The 25,411-nt window shown below is 46.4% G+C and overlaps 1 protein-coding gene across 1 annotated transcript in view; it reads left to right on the top strand.

Moving 5' to 3' along the window:
• Window positions 1–25,411, top strand: part of LOC105470066 (carboxypeptidase X, M14 family member 2) — a 145,834-nt gene that overhangs the window by 89,937 nt on the left and 30,486 nt on the right. The window contains exons 5-7 of the mRNA XM_011721812.2: window positions 2,619–2,703; window positions 3,674–3,824; window positions 20,481–20,569. Of these exons, the coding sequence (XP_011720114.2) occupies window positions 2,619–2,703; window positions 3,674–3,824; window positions 20,481–20,569 (325 nt within the window). The remainder of the gene's footprint in view (window positions 1–2,618; window positions 2,704–3,673; window positions 3,825–20,480; window positions 20,570–25,411) is intronic.

Here is a 25,411-nt window from a genome sequence, read left to right on the forward strand (position 1 = left end):
CAGATGCAGCAGTATGTGCAAAGGCCCTGGGGCAAGAGAGAGTATAAACAGTATCAGGAATTGAAAGAAAGAACACAGAGAACACAAGGCAAGCAAGGGTCCAGTAGAGTGTGATGAGGATTTTGTTAATACTAAGATAGCACAATGCATAATATGAGAATACTTAAAATAAAAGCTATTTTAAGCAGGGATGACATGATAATATTTCATTAGAAAAGTAAGCTCTTGCCTGCAACATAGGTGGGGGAGCAATTTAGATGCCAGGGGGCCTGAGAGAGTGAACTGGGGTGGTGGCAGGGGAGGTGGAGAGAGTTGGATACATTCTTAAAAATGTGGGAGTTAAAATTGACAGAAGTTGGTGATGGATTCAATATAGGGGAATATATCAGTCTGTTTTCATACTGCTATGGAGAAATATCCAAGACTAGGTAACTTATGAAGAAAAAGAGACTTAATGGACTCACAGTTCCACATGGCTGGGGAGGCCTCACAATCATGGTGGAAAGCAAAAGAGAAGCAGTCATGTCTTACATGGCTGCAGGCAAGAGAGCATGTGCAGGGAAACTGCCCTTTACAAAACCATCAGATCTTGTGAGACTTATTCACTCTCATGAGAATGAGATGGGAAGAACCTGTCCCCATGATTTAATTACCTCCCACTGGGTCCCTCCCACAACACTTGGGGATTATGGGAGCTACAATTCAATATGAAATTTGGGTGAGGACACAGGCAAACCATATCAGGGAGGAAGGGAAGGTGGGACACCCAGGCTAACACTGGGATTTTGGCCTCCCTGGGTGGATGGCAGTACCTTTCCTGGGGCAGGGCCTCTGGTGGACTGCTATGGTCATGGTGTAGAGCAGAAGGTGTGAATCAGTTCGTTTAAAGCAAGTTGAATTTGAGATGTCACAGGGACGTTAAGTGGAGGGGTCAACTAGGCAAGAAGATATGATGTAGCTTTGCAGTTCAGAAGATAGTTCTGAGCCACAGAAACAATTATAATTCAAACATAAGTAGGGTATTAGTATTCTTTTTTTTTAAATTGTTTTAGTTTGAGTTTGAGAAATTATGACTTGGCTTTCATTTCCTTTTTTTCCCCGCCCCTCATTTTTGTTGGAGAACTTCTTTTTCTTTTTCTCTCTACTCCCCTCTTATTGTCTTGTGCTTCTCTTGACCGAGGGGTTTCCTACATTCATCACCTCTGTCTTGGCAGGATACAGCTCCCGCCTCTGTTGTCTGTCTTGCTGTATCACCCTCGGGCCTTATCAGCTGAAAAACAGACAGCAAAGGGAATGGCAGCTACAAGTCATTTGGAAATTATTTGTATGTGGGAAACAGGTTGCTATTTTGGGTGTGGATAATTTTCCAGGGAAAAGGAAGGAGCTGTTACTGAGGTGCTTTTCTTGTTAAGGCAATGCCAGTGTATCTCCCTCCACAGCCCTGGGCTCACAGTGGTGGCTATCAGAGGAGGAATGTGATGTGTGATCTATTCTGGCTTCTAATAGGTATTCAGACAGAGCTGGTGGGGAGGAGAGAGGAGAAGAAGAGAAGGTGTGAGGTGAGGGTTTGTTTCCAAGCATGTATAAAAGCACCTAAGAATTCATGACAAGTCAGTCGGATGAACCAGATTGCATAGAACCAGCTGTTCTTTTGAAATAAACTCTACTGGGCAGTATAAATTCAGATAGGAAACTCAAAACCTTATTTGGATAAATCTCAATCCTGAGGGCAAGCAGGCAAGTAGGAAAAAGATTCCAAATACTTTAATGGGCAGAATTTTCAAAACAAAAAACAAAAAATCTGGTAAATTGCTGCTTAGTTCCAGTATTTACAAAATTACAGGGGGGTGAGTACTCAGGAAGACTTTCCTATATTGTTCAACAACTAACATTATAAAAAACTAAGGCAGTGAGAAAAAAAGGTATAGGTCACTTTTCTTGCCAAGGCTATCAGGTTGACCTCCACTCTGGAAAGTCAAATTATGTCGATTTTACCCCCAGAAATTTCTGTGCAGTGGGGTGTGATGATGGGTGTACGGCTTTAGGTCCAGCCATCACTGCATTCTTCCTGGGGTGGGGATTTTCTGTGTGGCTGTGACAGCCAAGGAGAAACCCAGTATCTCTTAGAGACTCAAGATTTTATTTTTGTGATGAGTAAAATCTCATTTGTTACATTCCCAAATCAGCTTCCCAACCAAAATTTTTAGACCAGTTTGCAATCTTTACTGAAATTATTTTTCTGTTAAGTTTCTTGGGTGTGATGTAGGTGTTCAATGCAAAAAGATAGATGCCCATTTGTATATCTTTATGTGTGTGATCAACAGTGATGACTAGGGGCTAGGCCATGTTCTAAGTGATTAAAGGGCATTAAACTAAGGCTTATGTTAATTCTTTAAGGTTGATGCTTTTATGATTCCCATATTATGGATGAATAAATAGCAGCATAGATGGGTCAGTTAGGTACCTGGCTGAGGTCACAGAGCTGTAAATGTCCTGGAACCAGGGTTTGACCCAGTGCTGTCTGCCTCTGGCACCTGCTCTCCTCACCTCTAAACCTCTTCATGGAAAAATAAACATTTTAAAGTGTATAGTCTTGATGATGTTTTATTTTCTCGTAGGAGTGACTGGGTGACATCATATAAGGTCATGGTGAGCAATGACAGCCACACGTGGGTCACTGTTAAGAATGGATCTGGAGACATGGTGAGTCTCATCCTCCATCTAACCATGCCTTTGGTGCCTGGCTGGGTGGAGTTTTGCAAAGAGAGGCAATGTATGATCAATTATTTGGAGATTTGTGGATTCTGTGTCAACTCAAACCTACCATGAGGGTCTGATGGACAGACACCCCTTCCCATGCCCTGAAGCCCAGCAGCAAGTGACACACATTTATTTAGAGCTAATGTAAAATTCAGCCTTTTTACTCCCATCAGGGAACTGCAGGGATACAGCCTCTTATGTAATTTGCAAGGTAGCCCTGGAAGTTGCATGCATGCTGGGGCCTCTTGCAGCTCTTCTTAATAGTTTCCTAACTTCATTTCGTGACCTTGGCCTTTCAGTTCCATGATTAGCTCCAGCTTAGTCCTGATCCTGTCACTCTCTTCCTCAGATTCTCAAGTGTGTATTCCTAGCATGGTATCCAATATCTTACACAGTCTGACTAGTCTGACTGTGGCCTCCTTTTTCAATCTTCTTTCTCATTCTTACCCCCTACACACAGTCCTGTGTCCTTGTACAAGTGAACCAGCTGCTCTTCTGCCAAGGAATCCAATATTTAGACTTCTGCACTCATTGTTCATTTTCTCTGGATACCCTCTCATCCCTACAGATCTAAATAGCTTTCCTTCAATGCCAGTTCAAACAGCCCCTTTTCCCCAAAACTTTGCCTGGTCCTCTCCATCTTCTGAAATCCCAAAGCTCTCTAGCTGTCCCTTTGCCATGACACCGATAGATTTTTCCAACAATATATAATTACCCCTTCCCCGCATACCAACTAGATGGAGGCTTCCTGCGGGCAGGGGCCAGGCCTGATTCATTTCTTCTTTTCTCTTCAATGCCTAGCACGCATTAGGTTTTCCTCAATAAGGTCTTGTTGAATGAGTGAATTCTGACTCTTTATCTCTTGGTAATTAAGCACTAAAAGATTTTCCTTTTCTTCCTTGAGCATAAATAGATATTTGAAGGAAACAGTGAGAAGGAGATCCCTGTTCTCAACGAGCTGCCCGTCCCCATGGTGGCCCGCTACATCCGCATAAACCCACGGTCCTGGTTTGATAATGGGAGCATCTGCATGAGAATGGAGATCCTGGGCTGCCCTCTGCCAGGTGAGTTCAACCTCCCCATCCCGTGCTTCCTGAAGGGTGGGAGTACTGATGGAAAACAGATGCCCAGCCAAGGCAAATAAAAATAAACTAAGCAGTCCAAGCACAGTAGCTCACGCCTGTAATCCCAGCATTTGGGGAGGCTAAGGAGGAAGGATCACTTGAGGCTGGAAGTTCAAGACCAGCCTGGGCCACAAAGGGAGACCCTGTCTCCACAAAAATAAAAATAAATAAATAATAAAATTTAAGAATTACCCAGGCATGGTGGAGTGAGCCTATATTCCCTACTACTTGGGAGGCTGAGGCAGGAGGATTGCTTGAGCCTAGGAGGTTGAGGCTGCAGTGAGCTGAAATTGCACCGCTGCACTCCAGCCTGGGTGATGGAGTGAGACCCTGTCTCAAAAAAATAAAAAGATAAAAAGTAACAATACACCAAGCAATTGTTTTCTTGTGTAGAAAAAAATACATGTCTGTTGTAGAATATTTAGAAAACATAGGTGAACCAAAAAGAAAATAAATAAAAATTTCCCATAAGCCCCCTGGGAAGCACAGTGAACAATGGGGCTACTGAAGTCCCTTGCCAAGTGCAGTTTTGCCTACTGTGATTTTAAGACGAAACCTACCACTAAGAAGTGAGAAAAAAAAATTATGTAGAAACTTGGGAGAACACATTTATTTGTCATTGGCAGATCCCATGACACTGGGTAGTGGCAGTGAGGTATGGAGGTGGTAGAAGTTCATTCTAAACCATTAACATAGTCTTTTTCTGATGGAGTAACTGCTCTTGGAAGCCTGTGTCTTTGAGTAAATGCTTATTCAGGTAGTATTCCACTTGCCTTATTTTCACATGATGATATTTGGGGGTAACCTCAGGGTGGCTTGAAGAAAAGGGGTTTTAATTCACATGTGCCACCTGCATCTTTGATAATGTCTTTTCTGGACAGGCTGCTCTGTCCTGGCCTTTCAGGCATTCTATGCTCATGCCTGGATGAAGCCTGCAGGCCGCAGCCTCTTCATCCTGAACACACATCTCCAGGGAATGTGGCTGGCCTGAGATCACCCCCTACAGGGCGTCATCACCTCATGGGGCCTATAGGAACCTTCACATTCCTATTCACCTATAGTCCATCCACACAGGCAGGCAGTGGGGACATGGGGCACAGTCGTCGCTCAACCCCCAAACTCTCCAGTGGGGCCTTCCCACCCCTGCCCAGTGTGAGGTGTGGGGCTGGCTACCTCTGGGACTCCTAGACCCTCCCAGCACTGCCCAGGGCAGGGTACCAGCTCTCAGGCTGTTTCTGTAATATCCCCCTCTCCATGAACTTACATTTCCTGTATTTTCGAAGCATACTGAAGGTCATTTAATGGTTTTTCTCTCAATCCCATAGTATTCATGATCTTGCTAGCCAACCTCAGATTTTTACAATCCAAACCTCATATTGGTGAGAAAGACAGATCTTTCTACCTAACTGCTTACCCTCACACTGGTCATATATATATATTTATATATATTTTGTTTTATATTTATGTGTAATTATTCAATTGTGCAACTTTTTTTTTTATGTCATCAAAACCATTAGAGACCATCTGTCTTTGGGATGCTTCTCCTTTAGCCCACGGACAAAATGCCATGTTTTCAGTCTGCCTCAGACGGTCGGAAGTTCAGTTGTTTCTAATCACTGGATTCTGTAAACAACCCCACAGAGAACATTCTTAATTCTCTGTCCTTCTTTTGTGTGTGTCCACAATTATTTCCTGAAATTAGATTATGATAAGTAGGATTGCTGGTGTGAAGAATGTGCCCAGTTTCAAGGCAGATGCAGAGAGAATGTGGAAGGCCTGCCTGATCGTGGATGTGGGCCTCCTTCTGTGGTGGGCTGGTGCAGGAATTGCCTCAGGACCGGTCCTGGCATCCTGGACCTGCCGGGTTCTCCAGCACAGGGCGACTGTGGGCACAGGTATCTTCAGGGAGGCATTTATGGGCTCTGGCCCTCTTGATGCCAGCCCAGGAGTCTTGCTCTCCTGTTCTGCTCAGCACAGCCTTGGTCTGCTTGCTGGAAAAAGTAACCTGCGGCTTTTCTCTGTGGGTAGGAATTCATCTGTTGTTGGCAAAGGGCAAAGGGCAGCCTGTAAGAGTCTCATGAAATAAATATTTCCCTGTGAAGTTATTCTTGGTGTGTGTGTGTTTGAAGATGGGCCCTGGAGGTCCTTTAAACCCTCACAAAGTCAGGGTTACACTGTGAAATCTGAATTCATGTATGGACTCAGAATGGTTCTGTTTTCCATCCCCCAAATATTAAGGACCATTTTCTTTCTAGAAGTTATTTAGCAGTTTGCTTAGAAGGGAACGGCAGTTCATGCATGCTGCCTGATGGGGTCATGTCCAAGGATGGGGCTGCTCAGGGGCGCAAAACGAGTCTTGCTTATCACCCTGGTGCTAGGGAGATTCCTTTGTAAAAGTTATTGAGGCCAGGGCCAGGGATTACCCAAGGTGACCTCGTGGTTGAAATGCAGCCTCTCCAAGTCTGCACTTCCCAGGCCTCTTTCTCATGAAACATTCATTTACCTTTGCTTCTGTGTCTCTTTGTTCTGTCCCTTTCTTCCCTCACCGTCTTCCTGTGAACTCTCCGGTGGGGGCGGATGAGGGTGCTGGTGCTTTTTAAGACTCTATGCATAATGTTTCCAGAAATTTTTTGAGCTGAAAAGTGAATTACCATATACCATGGTCTATTAATAGAATTTTTAAAGCTCAAAAGTAAAAGAAAATGGAGAGTTGTTGTTGAATGGGTAAAGACTGTCAGTTTTGCAAGATGAAAACATTCTGAAGATGGCTGGTGGTTTCACAGCAAGGTGTATGTACTCATCACTACTGCACTATACACTGGAAAAATGGTCAAGATGGTAACATTTATGTTATGTGTAGTTTTCCACAATTAAAAATAATTTGGCAGGGCACGGTGGCTCACGACTGTAATCCCAGCACTTTGCAAGGCTGAGGCAGGTGGATCATTTGAGGTCAGCAATTCAAAACCAGCCTGACCAACATGATGAAACCTCATCTCTACTAAAAATACAAAAATTATCCCAGCATGGTGGCGGGCACCTGTAATCCCAGCTACTTGGGAGGCTGAGGCACAAGAATCACCTGAGTCCCGGAGGCGAGGTCACAGTGAGCCTAGATCACAACCACTGCACTCCAGCCTGGGTGACAGAGTGAGACCCTATCTCAAATACACACACACACACACACACACACACACACACAGTCTTAAATAAATAAATAAAAATAATTTGATTGCTATTAATAAAAAACAGTAAAAGAAAGTCCTCTTTTCTAAGGTTGAACGGACTAGTCCATTTTGCACTGAATATCTATGCTTATCAGAACCTGGGGAGAATTCTGAAGATAAAGTTTTAACAATAAAAAAATGCGAGTTAAGAACTGTGCCAGCTGACTGGCCAGATGGTCATGGCCTTGATGGTTTTCAGAGCTTTTGCTGTTGCAAACAACACTGCATTACACACTGCCTGGCTCTTAAAAGGACCAGGTGAGCTTTGCAAATGATTACCCCACTAGGCTACAGAGTTGGTACCCAGCATTGTAGGAAATGACCTTCAAGATAGGGAGGTGGCTGTGCTTGAGCCCCTGGAAATGCCCAATAGCTTCTATTATGAATGTGTGAGGCTTTGGTGTCTTTGGGGGAAGTTGTCACTCATTCTACCTCGTCTTCCTGGTCACCAGGTCTGAGCAACTGTCCTTCCTCTGCACAGCACTGAGGTGTCCAGGGTTCTCGGGTGTAACTCAGAGAACCTAGTGACAGGCACAGAGATCTGTGGACAGGAGCCACTCCCTCAAGCACAGAGGAGCTGCCGAAAGGCAGTGCCTTGAAGTCAGTCCTCCAAGTTGGCCAGGAGCAGGTGACACGCTGCATTCTTCCTCCTAATATGTACATCCTCCCAGCCCATGTTCACTAGTTCATAATTATTGAAAAGCTATTTTAATTGTAAGGCCACCACCTGTCTTGCTGAGCTATGATGTTTCAGCCAGTCACCCCACCCACCATCAAGATGAACAAATTGGAGAAAGGATGGGCTGTTGCTCTGTTGGGTCACTATGGCTGCAAGACTTTGTACATAAATTGATTTGCTTTGCTCCCTTCCATTTTTGCTTGCTAAGTCTGAATACCCTCTTGTGCCAAGGAGTTGATCATTCATTTGGGCCCCAGGCCTGGGCTCTTGAAAAGATAGGAATTAGAGGGCATGAAGCAGCCATTGGCTTCCTCATTCTAGGCCTCCTTTTGCTGAGGGTGATGTCATCAGCGTCTTTTTGATGGGCGTTGACGAGCTTCTTGGAGTTGCTGAGTACCAGCTGAGCTCTTCTGGTTGCCAGGGACTTAAAAAGGAGATGAGTTCACACTGCTTTCAGGGGAAGCCTGGTGGACAGAAGGGTCATGAGCTTTGGCTCAGCTCGGACCTGGGTGCAAATTCCACTTTTATTCCTCTGCAACTGTGGTCTCAGGTAGCCTGTGCAAATGTTCTATGGTTTACTTTCCTATGGAGTGGAGGGAATACCTTCACTGTAGGGGTGTGGCTGAGTCCTTCAACTTCTGTGGTCATGCTTTCATAAAACATTCAAATAAAATAACACAAATATTCCTCACAGTCCTATGGGAAATCTCAAATCTCCTCCTTCCCTAGGGATTCTGGGGACTCTGGGTTGGCTACCCACCTGTCTTCTACTGCTTGCAGGTCCCAGCTCTGCTCTGGGTTGCCTTGGGTCTTTCCTGCCAGTGGCTCTGGGTTCTAGAACAGCAGTCTCCACTGATGCCGATTTGCATGCATGAGTATTGCAGAAGGTCTGGGGATAACAAAAGGGCAGCCCAGGCAATCAGCATTTCCCTTCCTGAGTTTTCTTGTCATCCCAGCAAGGGGAACCGATCTGTTGGTCACTGCCTTCCTCCCCGGTCTAGCCCACTGCCCTGCTGCACTGGCGTCAGAACTGTGCTCTCCCTGGGGAGATCTTTCTTATCTGTCTCTGCTTCTCATTTTCCATCTCTATCTCTGCTGTCCCCTGGCTTCCTTCCCTGGGGCTTCTGGGCTGGGGTGGTGGGCGGAATGTCTGGGTTTTTTTTTTTGATAGAGACCTTCTTCCATCCTGGCTAGCTGGCGCCTTGCCTTTCAAAACCATGAGTTCCGTGAGAAGAACTCTGCTACTCCCCTAGGAAGCAGAAGAGGCTGCTCTTGCTTTGACTGTAAGTTTCCAGCAGCCCCTCCATTCCTGATCCGGGACTCTGTGAAGACTAAATGACTGTGTCTGTAGAGTACCAGTGCATGGTTAGTGCTCAACATGCTTCATTTTTCCCAATTTCCCCTTCTTCCTCCTTGCCCTGCCCAAGGTTTGGCTATTTTGTTCTGTGGCTGCCTCATTTCTGAGGTCACCAGATCCCATAGGTGGTGAGTGGATGTGAGAAGATACTTCCTCCCCATTAACCCTGTCCTGGTTTTGTTTTCTGTGCTCTCTGTGACTCGCTAATGGTGCTAAATCATTACTTTCCCAACAACAAGAATGCCAAGGCCTCTGCCTGTGCAAAGTACTGTGGGATTTGAGTTTGAAATAACAGGTCACATGGGGAACCACAGATTTCTCTCCTGGCCTGTCTCAAACTCTGGGCCTGGGTTCAGCTGTGCAGCAAGAAGCCCACTGCTCACTGTACAGAAGCAGCTCAGTTCGGAAGGATGGCCTCTCGCAGTGGGCATTTGTTCAGGGCTCGCCATGACTTACTGCACCAGGCTGAATAGTGTCCCCAGAATTCATGTCCCCCTCAGAACCTCCAATGTGATCTTATTTAGCAACAGGGTCCTTGCAGATATAATCAGTCAAGAGGAGGTCCCCCTAGAACCTTGTATGTGATCTTATTTAGAAACAGGGTCTTTACAAATGTTATCAATCAAGAGATCATACTGGATGAGGGTAGGCCCTTAATCCAATGACTGGTGTCCTTAAGAAGAGAAAACAGACATACAGAGGCACACAGGGAGAATGCCACGTGACATCAGAGGTGGAGATCGGAGTGATGTGGCTATAAGCCCAGGGTTGCAGACAGCCAACGGACATTGGAAGACGCAGGGAAGGATCCTCCCCTAGAGCTTTTAGAGAGACCGCGGCCCTGCTGATGCCTTGAAGCTGTATCCTTCAGAACCGTGAGAGAGTCCATTTCTGCTGTTCCCAGGCTGGAGTGCAGTGGCACGATCTTGGCTCACTGCAGCCCCTGCCTCCTAGGTTCAAGCGATTCTTCTGCCTCAACCTTTCTGAGTAGCTGGGATTACAGGCATGCACCACCACACCAGGCTAATTTTGTAGTTTTTGTAGTAGAGATGGGGTTTCTCCATGTTGGTCAGGCTGGTCTCGAACTCCCAACCTCAGATGATTTACCACCTCTGCCTCCCAAAGTGCTGGATTACAGCCATGAGCCACCATGCCCAGCCCCCATTTCTGCTGTTTTAAGCCACCTGGAATGTGGTGTGCTTTGTTATGGCAGCCCCAGGAAACCAATACTGAGACTCAAAGATGGCACACTCTCGTGACTGTCCTCACCCCTGATGATGTGGCTTTAATTTTAACCCCCCTGCCGACCTTCCATTCTCTATTCTGCCATGGTAATAGGGTGATAGCATCGCAGCTTCAGGTGGGCCCCTGTTAGAGACCTCATGTGCCCTAGAATGTGCATCTTCTTCATAACTGGCCTTTCCCAAATAACTTGACTAGAATGTCCACCCATCCATTTATTCATTTACTCACTCACTCATTCATATATTAAATATGTATGGGGTGCCTGCTGAGGCAGATGCTTGGGAATCTGAGATAAGATAGATACACTTGCTTCCCCCGTCTCTCCTGGCACGATGTGGGAGACCTGCCTGTACCTGTGAGACGCCTTTATTCCTGGTGAATCCTTCCCATCTGAGGTGGGAGCAGCCCTTGCTGGCTGCAGCCTGTCCTCCCAGCAGCAGAAGGCAGCTTCCCCTTACTGTTAAATATAGTAAACTCCCAGTTTCTCTTCAAAGAACCAGTATGTCAGTATGTTCAACTCTCTTATTCTTTGTTCTCCATTTTAAAGTTTAACTTCCTGGTTCTCTTTGCCCCCTCACCCCTAGTTTCAGTAAACAACCTTTTCCACCAGTTCTAATCAGTAGTTCACATCTGTTCCCCTGGTCACCTGCTCTGTCCTGAGTTACCCCTGGTCACCTGCTCTGACCTGAATTATCCTGAGTCACCTGTTTTGTAACCACCTTTCTCGCCAAACTACTCACCACTCCACTCTGGCTCGCACCCCTGCTCTCTTTAAAAAAGACAGTTGGAATCAGCTTAGACTGTGCGATCCAACCCTAGCCAATAGGGGAACAGCACAGCAGCAGGGGCTACCTGCGTCAGGAATAAGAACCCTTTCCCCTCCCTCGTTCAGGCTGCTCTCACCATTGCTCTATCCGCACATTGCACCCCTCCACAGAAGTAAAATTGCCTTGCTGGGAAGATTCTTTGAGTGCTGGTTCTTCTTTTCGGCACCGAGGAACAAGCATTTGTCTCTAACATTACCAAGTTTAAATAAATGTGAGATTTCTCTTCGTGGTCCAGCTGCCCAATGTTGATGATCTTGGGAAACTGTTAAAACAGCCACACTCTTGAAAACTGTCTTTCCCGACAGCTTCCCTGCCAGTCAAGCTGCAAATTGGCCCAGGGCTGTCGGCACAGCAGCATCTGCCAAGGAACCAGAGGGTTTCCTGGACTTCCTCTCCTACAGTGGAGAAGCCATGTGATGGGGACATAGGAAACAGGGTGGAAGTGAGTAAATAGGCACAGAGGATGTGCTGCCCCCTCTGAGGGGCCCTGTGGGGTGACAGGTTTGATGCTCTTGCTGACAGTGATGACCCAGGATCAGGTGAGGCTGTGCCTGGGGGTCTGCGGCTCCTGGATCTCTCTTGGCCTTGCTCTATAGGAATTACTTTGTCATCAGAGGAGTCAGTGGGGTCTGGACAAAGGCGACTGCATCAGACAGCCAGCTCTTTGTGGGAAGGGGAGGGGTTTCGTGCTCAGCTCGCATGTGGAGCAAGGCCATCTGTGTTCAGGGGTTTGCTGAGCGTGTTGGGGCTCAGGGAGGTCACAAGGCCACCGTGGCAGCTGTTCCTTGGGTGGGAGGCTGGTGTTGTGCCAGGTAAAGAAAAATCGCCTGTGACCTAGCACCTCTGGTGTCCTCAGTCCTCAGAGAGCACTTTGGGGGCCAGGGATCCTTTTTTTTTTAAAATCAAGATGAAATTCATATAATATACACTAAGGCTTTTAAAGGGTACACTTTGGTGATATTTAGTGTATTCATAATGTTGTGCAAGCCCCAGGTCTCTCTAATTTCAAAACTTTGTCCTCACCCCCTAAAACCTCCCTGAACCTGAAACTGAACAGCAGGTTCACTGCTCTCACCGCATGCAGAGTCCAATTAACAAGAGTGAGTTCTGGTATAAAGAAAGTGGTTTATTCTGAAGCCAGTTTAGGGGAAGAGGCATCTTGTCTTTAAATGTGCCACTTCACTTTCAGAGCACAAAGTGGGCACTTTTAAAAGGCAGGGGAGGGAACAAGCAATGGTGAAGGGTCCATGCTAGCTCTGATGCCTTCCCTACTGGTTGGTCAGGCTGGTGACTGCTGGCACCTTCATGGGCAGGCAACCTCCTGGAGGGGGAAAGTTTCATATCGGGCTTGCTTTGCTTTGTAAATCCACTTGTAACTCCCCAGACTTGTTTTGGAGCAGATAATTAAAAGAACTTGCCCTGTAGGGAGAGGCTGGTGAAGGGGGAGGTAAAAGGCTGTATCTGCATTGCTTTTTCTTTTCTTTCTTTTCTTTTTTTTTTTTTTTTTTTTTTTTTGAGATGGAGTCTTGCTCTATCGCCCAGGCTGGAGTGCAGTGGCACGATCTCAGCTCACTGCAACTTCTGCCTCTGGGGTTCAAGTGATTCTCCTGCCTCAGCCTCCTGAGTAGCTAGGATCACAGCTGTGTACCACCACTCCCAGCTAATTTTTGTATTTTTAGTGGAGACCGGGGTTTCACCATGTTGGCCAGGCTGGTCTTGAACTCCTTACCTCAGGTGATCCACCCGCCTCAGCCTCCCAGAGTGCTAGGATTACAGGCATGAGCCACCACTCTCGGCCTGTATTTGCATTTCTAAAGGGCTAAGTAGGAAGTGGGGAACTGGGGGAATAAGAAAAGAAGAGAGAGAAAAAAATAATTAAACCATCTCTTAGAAAAATGGGGGCTACAAATCCAGAGTAATCACTCCCCAGTCCTCTCCGCCATCCCCGGGTAACCTGGAATTTGCTGTCCCTGTGGGTCTGCCAGTCTGGATGGAGCATTCACAGGTATCCTGAGCCCAGGCTTCTAGGTTGCAGGTGAGCTACTTTCCCAAAAAAGGAACCTCTTTTCCCCAGCCAAGCACCTACTCATTTCAGTCAAGGTCCCAACCAGAAAGCAGCAAACAGCAAGCACAGTAGCCCAAGAATCTTGGTCCCTTTGAAGTCCCAGTAATGGGACTTGATCTGGGATTCTTACTGTTCTTTTAAGAATAGTCCCATGTACAAATCACCTGAGGTCAGGAGTCCAAGACCAGCCTGGCCAACATGGCGAAACCCCACCTCTACGAAAAATACAAAAATTAGCTGGGCATGGTGGCGGGTGCCTGTAATCCCAGTACTCAGGAGGTTGCAGTGAGCCGAGATTGCGCCACTGCACTCCAGCCTGGGTGACAAGAGCAAAATTCCATCTCAAAAAGAAAGAAAGAAAGAAAGAAAACTCATGTAGTGAGCAGGCACTTGGTTTGGGGCTCAGGAGCCCTGAGCTGTGGCTGGTGCGGGTGCTGGTACTAGCAGAGGGTGAGATGGGTTCTGATGCTGCCAGGCCCACCTGGGGCCTCCTTCCACCTTTCCTAGATCTCCTCTTCCAATTGTGTCCCTTTTCCATCTCTGTCTGCACTGTCATCTGGTCCCCAACATGGCTCACAGCCCAGCTGCATGGGGAACTGGCTGTAGCCACCTCAGAGCCCAGGCTTCCTACCACTGACACTCAAGCCTTAGCCAGCCTCTTCTTCCTTCCTCCTCCTCTGAGGGATTGTGGCCTGAGTCTCAAACTACCACGGTTTTTTGAGCCAACTGAGGGTGTGCCCGGGAGAAACACAAGTCACAGAAGCATCTGTGGCTGTGTTTTTCAAAGAGGTTCTCAGGAGATTTAGTATTTATACATTTTCCTTACAAGAAGGGGGGCAGGTTGGCACTGAGGCAAATGGCGACATCCTTGGGAGACTTCAGTGCCCAGTAAATCCACATTTGACATAAGATAGGTGAACATTTGAAGAAAAAGGGAATAGAGGAGGCAACGTCTCAGGGAGGGGTGAAGGATCTTGTCTTTTTTGGGTGCTTGGGAAGATAAGCTGTGCTTGGGAAGGACCTTGTCTTTTGAAAGGACTGGTTTCTGTTTAGCCCATAGGGTAGAAAGCCTAATGACTGGCAGTGAGGAATGGGGTATAATGAGGTGTGTCCCATCTCCATCCGTTGTAGCTGTGAACTCAGCTTCCAAGGTTTCTCTGGGATTCTCTTGGCCAAGAAGTGGTCCATTCAGTCAGTTGGGGGCTTATAATTTTATTTTTATTTCTCACTTCTGAACAACCTGTGGATGTGCATAGGGTCCTGGGAATGTCCAATTGTTTGCTGTCAGGTATGGGGTCAGAGATTGAGCTGCCTGATGCCACAGAGCTTAGGCCTCGTGTTTCAGGGAAGGCAGCGGGAAGCAGGGTCTCTGTCTCTTGTTCTCTCTCACACATGTGCTTCCCGAAACAGAAGATGAAGAGGAATGCAGCCTTTGCCACACGTCCGTCTCTGTCTGCGGATGCGTGTACTCCTTCCATGAGCCTTGAGTGAGCCCCTCATGGTTGGGGGCCTTGTATCTTTCATGCTTATTTCCCCAGCATCTCACACAGTGCTGGGCATGTAGCAGTGTTCAGTGAACAATAGGATGAAGTCAGTAAAAGCTTTTTGCTTCAAGATTAAAGCTACACCTGCATAAATCAATGGGCATTGGCCAAATGTAGGTCATATCTAGCCTAAGATGGGATCATGAGATTGCTTTCTCATATACTGTGGTCATTAAGACAGCAAAATAACAGGCCAATCAATTAATAATTAAATTTTTGACTAGAAGACATCTGCAGGCATGCATCTGCCGAGTCAGAGCTGTGATCCCTAAAAAGCTAAAGTGATTTAAGCCACGTAATTAAGTTGTCACAGGAAAGGAGATACCAAGCCAAAGTTGCTTGAGCTGGTTGGAGGGGGTGACCAACCGACCCAGGCTGCCAGGGACTGAGGGGTTCCAACGACATGATGCTTCCTGTTTAAAACCAGGACAGTCCTGGGAAAAACCGGGACAAGTTGGTTGCTTTGTTGTTAGGCCACATGTCAGGGTCCCACGTGCTACAGGTTGGGGAAGCAACAGATGAAATAGAGTGTGTTCAGAGGAGGGAACTGGAGCAGTGAGAGCCATGGAAATCATCGTGAGGGCTATGCAGGGAATAGGGATGTTTAGGCAGGAACAGAGACAACTCAGGGGAAAATAGGCTACATTTCCTCCAAATCTGTAGGATCATCATGTTACTGATGGAGGGTGTCCAGGTTCTTGGCATCTTGAATAAAGAATTGGACAAAATACATAAACAAAGCAAGGAAAGAATGAAGCAACAAAAGCAGAGACATATTGAAAATGAAAACGAAAGTACGCACCACAGGGTGGGGGCGGGCCTGAGCGTGGGGGCTCAAGAGCCCCATTACAGAATTTTCTAGAGGTTTCCACTGGTCACTTTGTGTACACCCTATGTAAATGAAGAGGATGAAGTAAAGTTACAGAGTCATTTACTTGGTGTATGCCCTCTGTAAATGGAAAGGATATTTCCTGTCATAGCTGAAGTGTTTCCAATTGATTTAGTTCTAGGAAGTCAGCATGAATCGGCCTTATGTTTTCTTCTAGGCCCTATTCTCCTGCCTCCATCGTACATGAAAGGGAGAGGCTTAGTCATCCTAGCTGAAGAGGAATGAATTAAGATCAGCAGGTAGAATTCAGCTTGATAAAGGAGGACCTTCCTAGCAATTAGGGCTGAAAATAGCGCAAGAGGCTGCTTCGTGAGCGAGTGAGCTCTTAGTCTCCGGAGGGCTCCCATGAATTTACATCAGGGATATCTGAGAATAGATTATTGAAAGGAGGTGAAAGGTAGTCCAGGTGATCGAAGGATTTATTTTATGACCATGTCTGAGGAGTAAGAAATGACTGAGATGAGGGTGACCAGAAGGCCCTACAGGGCAGCGGACATTTGTGCTGGTCTCAGAGGAATCAAAAGAAAACTGCAGGAGGACTCGGGGGTGAGGAGGCAGAGATGTTTAGGGCAGGTAGTAGCTTCCTAGGGCTGGTATAACCAGGTGCCCCAAACTGGTGGCTTAGAATAACTTATCCTGCCACAGTTCTGGAGGCCAGAAGCCGAGAGCGAAGTGTTGACAGGGCTGGTTCCTTCTGGGGCTGTCAGGGAGAGTCTGCTCCAGGCCTCTCTCAGAGCTGTAGGTGGTTTGATGTCAGCCTTTGACATCCCTCGGCTTCTAAGTGCATCACCACAGCCTCTGCCTTCACTCACCTGGCGTTCCCCCCGTGTGTGTCCGTATTCAAATCTCCCTATCAGATGAGGAGTCACCTAATGACTTTACTTGAACTCAAAAGCCTTAGTAAAAACCCCATCTCCAAGCAAGGTCACACTCTCAAGCACTGGGGGTGAGGACTCCAACATAGCTTTTCTTTGGTTGGGGGAGTGCAATTCAGCCCATAATAGGGCAGGATTAGTAGACCAATTTGGACAGAGCAGAATGCTTGAGTAGTTTAATAAGGGAAGTAAGGTTGGAAAGAGCATTTCAGGCTCCACTCCTGGAGTCTGTCCATCCCTGTAACTAAGGTGTTGCAGACGAATCAGCTGGTTTCCCATACACAGGAGGTATAGAAGTAACCACAGGAAGGGATCAAAGCTCCCTCTGTGAGAATAAAGCCCCCATAGACTGGATCAGCCTGAATTTCTCTTTCAAAGGTCAGAAGTCCTACTCAACTTAGGTTAAGAAAAATGTAAAGAAATTCGGGCTCACATAAGCAAAAATTCCAGGGGCAGGTCTGACTTTGGCTTCAGGCAAGAATAGATCTAACATTTCAGGGCCTTCGTGTGGAGGTCGGGGCTCCCCCTGTCACTAACTTGCAGACTGGCAGGTTGGCCACAAACACCTCCCACTCACATCCTACCCTCCGAGGGCTCCAGCAGAAGAGACTGTGCTCCTGCAAGCTCTGTGAGAAAACTCATCTGATTGGTCTGGCTTGGGTCCTGGGATCATCTCTGAGCCAGTGCCCAGCTGAAGGAAGGAAGTGTGTTCCTGAGTCACAGGCTCACACTTGCATATCTGAAGCACCTGGAATAGATTCCCCACATGAGTGTTACTGGAAAGGGGTCCCAATTCAGACCCCAAGAGAGGGTTCCTGGGCCTCACGCAAGAAAGAATTCAAGATGAATCCATAGAGTAAAGTGAAAGCAAGTTTATTAAGAAAGTAAAGAAAGAATGGCTACTTCATAGGCAGAACAGCGGCATGGGCCACTCAGCTGCTTCTATTTATTGTTACTTCTTGATTACATGCTAAACAAGGGATGGGTTATTAATGAGTTTTCTGGGAAAGAGGGAGCAATTCCTGGAACTGAGGGTCCATCCATTTTTAGACCATATAGGGTAACTTCCTGATCTTGCCATAGCAACTGTAAACTGTCATGGAGCTGGTGGGAGTGCCTTTAGCATGCTAATACATTATAATTAGCATATAGTGAGCACTGTGGACCACCAGAGGTCACTCTTGTTGCCATCTTGGTTTCGATGGGTTTTCCCGACTTCTTTACTGCAACCGGTTTTATATAAGCAGGGTCTTTATGACCTGTTCTTTGTGCCAGCCTTCTATCTCATCCTGTGACTTAGAATGCCTAACTTACTGGGAATGCAGCCCAGCAGGTCTCAGCCTCATTTTCCGCAGCTCCTATTCAAGATGGAGTCACTCTGGTTCAAACAACTCTGACAGGAGGAAGGGCTTCTCTTGTCTACAGAAGGAAGCAGGCGGATAGCTGGCTTAGATGACTCACTGGCTCTGTCTATCGACTCAGGGCTTGGTCCTCACTCATCGCTTACCTAAGTGCTGGGCTCCTAATAGGGAGGGTCTCAATAAAACTTTGCCCAATCAGAATAAATGGACAAGTAAGGGAGTATTTGTTCAAAATGTGGATGACTGGAAGTTGTGAAGTTCTGAGACAGTTCTGGAAAAGGTACCCATACCTTTCAGAAGTCCGATTAGCCTTGAGGAAGGAAGAATGTTGCCAAACACAGAGCTCTTTTGTATTTAGGGCTCTCAGTTTTTCTTCAATCCTTTTTGAGAACCTTGAAGGCATAATTTGTGTTTCAAAACAAAAGGGACTTTAAAGTCCTTTGAAAAGACACCCCCCGCACCCCCCCCCCCCACCGAGGTTTCGGGCGTGTTGAATAGCTCTTAGATAACAGCCTGCTAGTAAGTTAGGTGTAAATGAATGCAAAATACATGTTTTACCTTTGCTTTGAAACTGGCAGGTTTGGAAATCAAGGGGAAGGCAGCTTGCCCGAGGCGTGGTCAGCCTCCACTCCCAAAAGGAAAGGGCTTGAGAAATAAATCACTGAGGCATCTGGCTAAGCCTGAATGGCTTTGCTTTCTTCTCTGGACAAAATGCCAGTTGTACTCCCACGTTATTTCCCTTCCCATAACAGTTATTTGTTTGTAATCGCATGACTGGAAAACCATTTGTGAATATTAAAGCTGTATTTTCAGTGCTTGAGTCTATATGTGATTTTTAACTTATTGCAAGTGGCCTCTGTTCTCAAGGGTGAAGCCAGTCTTTAAGTGAACCTTGATCAGTTTGGGTATGGTGCTTGTGACCTGTGGCTGTGGGGATGCAGGCACAGGGCTGGCTCAGTTGATGGCAGATGTATGTAACACGTGCTGAGTATTCTCAAACTGTGAATGTCTACAGAGCCAGCTGGGATCCTGTTGCAGTGTGGTTTCTAATTCAGTAGATCAGGGCTGGATCTAGCGAACAGCCAATGCTACTGGTCTGTGGACCACAGTTGGTGGCACAGATCTGGCCTCGCTGCTCCACATACCACAGAGTGCTCATCCCCCCACTGCCCTCACTGCCTCTAGAGTGGCCCCGGGAGCCACTGGGTTAAACAGACAGCTGCATGGTTCCCACATTGCTCACACGGTTTCTAGGGCTGCGGGTTCTCTGCATTGGAGGGAGCGCTGAACAGAGCAGGAAATGCACCACATTTCCAGTGTCATCTTCCTGACGGAGATGTCACCGGGCTGGTTGGGGGACCTCAAGGCAGATAGAGTGGTCCATTCACGGCTGCCCTCCTTCTTGCTCTTGCTCCTCCCTGTCCTATCCTCTCTTCTCTGTGTTCTTGGGTTTTGTAATTATATAAACCATACACACTTATAGGAATGCAGAGAGGGAGTCAATTTATATGGAAGGGAATCAAGTGAAGAGCAGACATGGCCTCCCTGACCCCCGAATCCCAGTCCCCAAAGGTCAGCTCTGTTAACACATTCTGATTATATCCGCTGGGGTGCTTCAGCTCCCACAGCAGAAACCCCAGTTCCCACTGGCTTAGCTGCAAAGGGGGGTCTTTATCTTGTCCAAAGTTGGGCTCTGGGGTTGGTTGATTCAGTTGTTCTTAGTGTTACTGGAGTTCTCTGACTTCTACTGTGGGTCATCTACACCACGGAAGTCATCCTGAGGCTAGTTCTTCTTGAGGTCAGATGGCCATAGTAGCAAGTGGGCAGCGTGCTTCTGCATTCTTACTGCTGGGGAGAGATTGTTACTCAATCCTCCTGTGTGTCAATCAAGTCCTTCCCTTCAATCTGGATCAATGACAGTGGCCAGTAGATGCTGTGTTCTGACTGGCCAGTCATGTTGGAGCCCTGGAGCTGGGGACTTGAGATCTTCCTAGAAGTGGGAAAAGGGGATTCCCAAACATAGGGCTTCTTTAGGAAGGAAGGAAGGGGAATGAATACTGGGTAAGGGGCTTATAGGGTCCACATCCTTCCAGAAGTCTCCATGCATATGTGTGGAGTCTTGATATTCATTCATTTATTTATGTAGTGCTGACAGCTTGCTGGGTGCATAGATTTGTCCCATCTATGCTAACAATAAACCATTGAAAGAGGCACCATTCTTTTTCTTGTTCATGGGTAAAAAACCAAGTCAAACACTGTGCAAGTAACTTGCCCACTTACATACTCATACAGCATGTAAGTAGAAGAGTGGCGATTTGAACCCAGGTATTCTGGCTCCACACTCTTAACCACTGGGTAATTCGGACTCCTAAGTTGCTTCCTGTAGTTTGGTTTTCTCATCTCTGAACCAACCTTAGAAGCTAGAGATTGGACTGCACTGTCCCTGCAGTCCCCATGTGTCTCTAACAGAGATGCCATGGGAGATAGAAGGATGGGAGTGAATTCAAAATCATGTTTCTGTCCCTAGATCCTAATAACTATTATCACCGCCGGAACGAGATGACCACCACTGACGACTTGGATTTTAAACACCACAACTATAAGGAAATGCGCCAGGTAAGACCCAGATCACAAAGCCTCATGCCAGGAACTCATCAAAAAAAGCAACATATTATGTGTCCATAAGCGCTTAAATTTTTTTTTCCAGAAGTTGATGATTAGGGATCTGAATGATCATTTGATGTGCTGAAGACACATTAAATGCTTGTCGTTTCAAGATTTGGGGTTCAGGTGACCAGAGGAAGGCTTCTTGGCTGGCAGATTGTTGAAACACAATTTGAATCCAGGTTCTTCTCAGTTAATACTGTAGATCTTAAGAATTATTGTGGTTTTGAGTGCTATTTAAGGATGTTGGTCAGATGCAGAGTTGAAGAAGAAAAAGGATCTAGGATAACACGATAATAATAGCGGAAAATATTCACATAGGACCAACTTATGTACATGACCGTGTTCAGTCCTAATAACTCTAGAAGGGTAGGGACTGTGGTTATTGTTATTTGCAGATGGGAAAACAGCACTGAGAGACTATAGCACTACCCCTTATTCAGATTTTCAGAGTTTCAATCTTGGTTGCACATTGGAATCACCTGGGGAAATTTGTAAAGCTAGTGATAATTGAGCCCCATCTCAGGCCAGTTAAAGTAGAATCCTTAGGAGACAGGAGCCTGGGGATCCAGATTTTTAAATCCTCTTTTTGTGATTCTGCTGTCCAGCCAGGTTTCAGAACTACTGGTTGATAGCTTCATAGCTCTTAGTATTGTTAGAAAGAAAAGACAATCCCAGATGAGATTTTTCCCCAGATTTAATTATAGAAACCCAATAGTTCTGAGATTTTGACAGCATTTGCATATTGAGTGCACAAGGGGGAAGGGACAGGGTGTTTATTAGGACAAGCTAAAAAGGCAGTACCTACGCTAAGTGCGGTGCCTATGAATTCCTGTGCTGCGCCCACCCCCAGCAGGTGCTAGAAAGCATGGGGAGGAGCTGGCAAATGAGAAATCCTTAGAGAGCTAAGAATCTGAAGAGACAGAACATGCAGAAATGTCCTTCTGAATACATTTACAGAACAAGGATCCACCAAGGGCAAATTAACATGGCTCAAAGGGAGGGCTTGTAGGTGCTAAGGGAGGGGAGCAGCCATCCAGTACAAATGTGGAAGATGTTTCTGAGGTCAGAGTAATTAAGTGGAGCTCCAATCCCATGGAATGAACAAGCCTGGTTTGTCTTCATGTAATCTAACTTGAGATACTCACACAGCTTCCAGACACCTGTCAGCACAGACTTAGAGGTGGGATGTGCTAAGAAATCTTCTTGCTGTCTTGCTCTTCAGAAATCAAGATAATGTGTTTGGACTTGAGGGCTGTGAATCATCCCTGCTGCTCTACATTTTTGGGGTATTTATATGGCTCTGCTCGCCATTCCATTTTATGGAGTACTGATGTGTTAACTCTGCTTTGCTCATGGACATCTCAGCACAGCTTCTTGAGCTCAGAAATGAGACAGATATCAACTCAGTGCAATTAATGTCAAAAGCAATAAATCTAAATGCATTTAAAATGAGTGACTTGCACAGAGACTTTAGGTAGCTGTTATCTGTAAATAGTTGTCTTGCGTGGAGACTTGGGGCTCTTTTCTCACAAGGAGAGCAAGCGGAGTATGCTTCATTACCCTAGGCAACTCTGATCACTACTGGAGCCAAGAGGGACCTTTGGATAATCAGTGCAGCCCCCTCAGGTGACACTGAAAGACCCCTGTGAGATCCCACAGCTCAGCAGTTATCAACTAGAGACTGTCCGGGAGAGCACCCATCAATCCTGAAGAGTCTTCAAGCCAGAAATGATTTGCCATTTGGATTCCTGGCTCCTGGGGATGGGAAAGAAGTCAACGTTTTGAGCAATTTCCCCATATGGAGTCTGCTAGGTTACTGCAGAAATCTTTCTCCCTCGGGAAAAACTTGTTCATTTTTCCTACTATTGAAAGAGACATTTACAACAAACCAAAAAAATGAGAAACAGAAGCAGGAAGCAAGAAGTGAAAATAGAAAATCTTATTGCATTGTACGAGGAAGATAATGAGGGGACATGTGACTCTTTTGTGCAGACAGCACTGACTTGCAAGGCACAGTTCCAGGCAGAGGGGAGCTGCAGGTGGTTGGGTGGAGAAAGGAGGAGGAGAGGAAGGAGAAAGTCCTGACATTGACACTATAAGGCGGAGAAAGGGAATTGTTCCAAGAAAATACGGAGGACCTTCTTAGCGTATGTTGCAATTTATTCTTGCTTAGTTGCTGGTTTACGTGTACGTTGCCTGTCTCCCTCACTTGGGGCAATGAGGGAAGACACCCTGTCATTTTACCATCCAGAGTGTGCACTTGATCAAGGTGTGTATTTGAGGTCCTTACAGTCATGGGGGATGGGAGAGAGAAGGGAGCCATCTGCTTGGCCTTGGTTTGGGAGGCTTTGGTTGCAGAGGGGGTCAGCTGTCATCCAACGTGCGTGGCTGGCACTGCCAGGCAGGGGTGGAGGGAGGGTGCTCGGAGTAGAGAGGACAGCAAGAGTGAAGGCATGAGGTCGGAGCCGGCAGGTGTGTTCTGTGACAATTTGAAGGTAGCTGGGAGGAGGCTGGTCCTGAGTGCCAGGAGAGGCTTTTATCCTGACGCGGGGGTCTGTGGAGGTTCTTTAGGTGCACAGAACTGTCTTTCTGGAAGTTGTATGGAGGGCTGGCCCCTGGGCCTGAAGAAGGTTGAGAAGAGAGGCATTTCTGAGGCAGGCTGCCCAGTGGAGGTCACCTATTGGAGTGAGTTGGGGAGAGAGAGGGGCCTGGTGTGCTTCTGTGGAGAAAAGGAAGAAGTGATTTTGAGGACAAGGTTAATGACCTTCTTTGGTTTGGTCACAGTGTTGTCAGGTCCCAAACGCCCAGGAAGTACTGGCTGATGGCCCATATGTAGACGATGTGATGTGGATAGAAAAAAGTAACATAGGCAGACATGGGCTGGAAGGCAGCCATCTAATGACATTGATTTCCAGGGCACCTAAGGATGGCTGGGGACATCAGGCTGTGGGGACCATGGCTGACCCACCCACTTGTACCACGCTCAGCCTGACCCTGTGGGGACAGGAAGCCAGGGCAGAGCAGCAAGCCTGCACATTCAGATACACCCAACTCCTTTCCTTCCCTCTTCCCTTCTTCTGGAATTTCTTTTCCATTGGGCAAGGTGCGGTGCCTGTTTCTCAGGCAAATGAGGAAAGATGGCAGAAGAGAACTTTCCTCTTCCCTACTCTCCTCTTTAAAAAACAAACAAACAAAACAAAACAAAACTTGCATTCACTGGATAAACAACATTGTGTCAGCATCAAATGCAAACCAAAAGCCTAAAGACAAATCCTCCACGAACCCACTACTCTAAAAAAAAGGCAGTTTTCATTTTCTCCCCATTTCCATGTGGTGTTTGAACTTCTGTATTCACAGAATTCCTACGGTTTTGATGACAGGATAGTTACATCTTGGCCCTGTGTTTCTCAGCGAATATTGGATCATTAGCCATTTTCCATGCTGTCTTCATAATTGTGATAGTGAGGTTGCAGAATGTTCTGGTGAGTGGATGCATCATACTTTTCTCAGCTTCTTTCCTGCTGTGGAACATTTGGATATCTCCCAATTCATAACTTTTCATGAATACAGACAAAGTATGAAACATGCCACAACAAGTGTCAGTGTGCATAACATTTTACCATCTTTATGAAAAATTTCCCTCCGATATTTTGCCAGAAATTGAGGCTCTTGATTCTCTCTCCTTCAGTAGAGAGTGAAGCAGCAGAACCTGGGATTCAGTAGACACCAGGATGCAAAGTTTATTTCTATCCCAGAGTTGGGAAAAGAGAGTCTTGAAGAGACTAAGAGTCTTGCAAACCCTGGTACTTTCTAAGATGATGTTTCTCAACATTCTTTTTCATTACTACCCACCTAGGGAAAGTTTTTAGACTTCTTTTCTTTTCTTAATTATCCTCCCCTCATTATATTAAATATTAAGAAATAGGATTTTGCTAGATAGGGTTGAGCTTTGGGGGAACACAAAGCATCGTAATACCTAAGACTTTTTTAGCAACAATTTTCAGCCCCTTGGGGTGATGTCATCCCTTTTGAGAATACATGCTCTAAGGTCATGGTGAAAATTCTATTCCTTACTCTGACTGAAATCATCAAGACCCAAACATTTACCACAAAGACTCAAACTCCAAAAAACCATCTTTGACCCCTCTCAAGAATAATTGTATTCCCTTACAAGAATTAATTGTGTTTAAACGGGAAACATCATTCCTGGGGATGTTCACGGTTGCCTTGCTGAGAAGAGCAGAGTGGGCCACTACCCAGGTCTTTGATGGTGCTGGTAGCCACTGGAGAGATGCTTCCTGGCATTGCAGAGGGCCACTGTGCAGAGAGAATTGTAGAGAAACTTCACTGAGAAGAAGATTTTTCAAAGGCCCATGGTCTCATGTGGGAAAGATGCTTATGATACCATGGCACAGTGGCATGCACTTTGTTAACCAATACTGTGCCTTCGGTGGGAAAGTGTGGCTGCTATGAAAGTACAGTGATAGTGGGTAGAATATAAGGAGGTGATGCTAATGACTCATGGCCCAAGCATCTCCCCATGCCATAGCTAAATGTGCATCTCAAGGGAAGATGATGCACATCTTCTTCCAGTGTCAAGGTCATGATCACTAGTACTGACAGCACATTTCTCCTGCAGCTAATTGGAAGGAGGTGGGGTAACAGTGACGGAAGCCAACCTGGGCTGAATGCTTGCATTCATTGCCTAGTTCGTGATGAGCCACCTGGCTTTATGTCCATAGAGCTAGTCACTGATCTCAATGTAAGACAGTGAATTGCCTGCCAGATGGG

This window comes from Macaca nemestrina, chromosome 9 (assembly GCF_043159975.1).
Source record: "Macaca nemestrina isolate mMacNem1 chromosome 9, mMacNem.hap1, whole genome shotgun sequence".
NCBI classification, from domain to species: domain Eukaryota; kingdom Metazoa; phylum Chordata; class Mammalia; order Primates; family Cercopithecidae; genus Macaca; species Macaca nemestrina.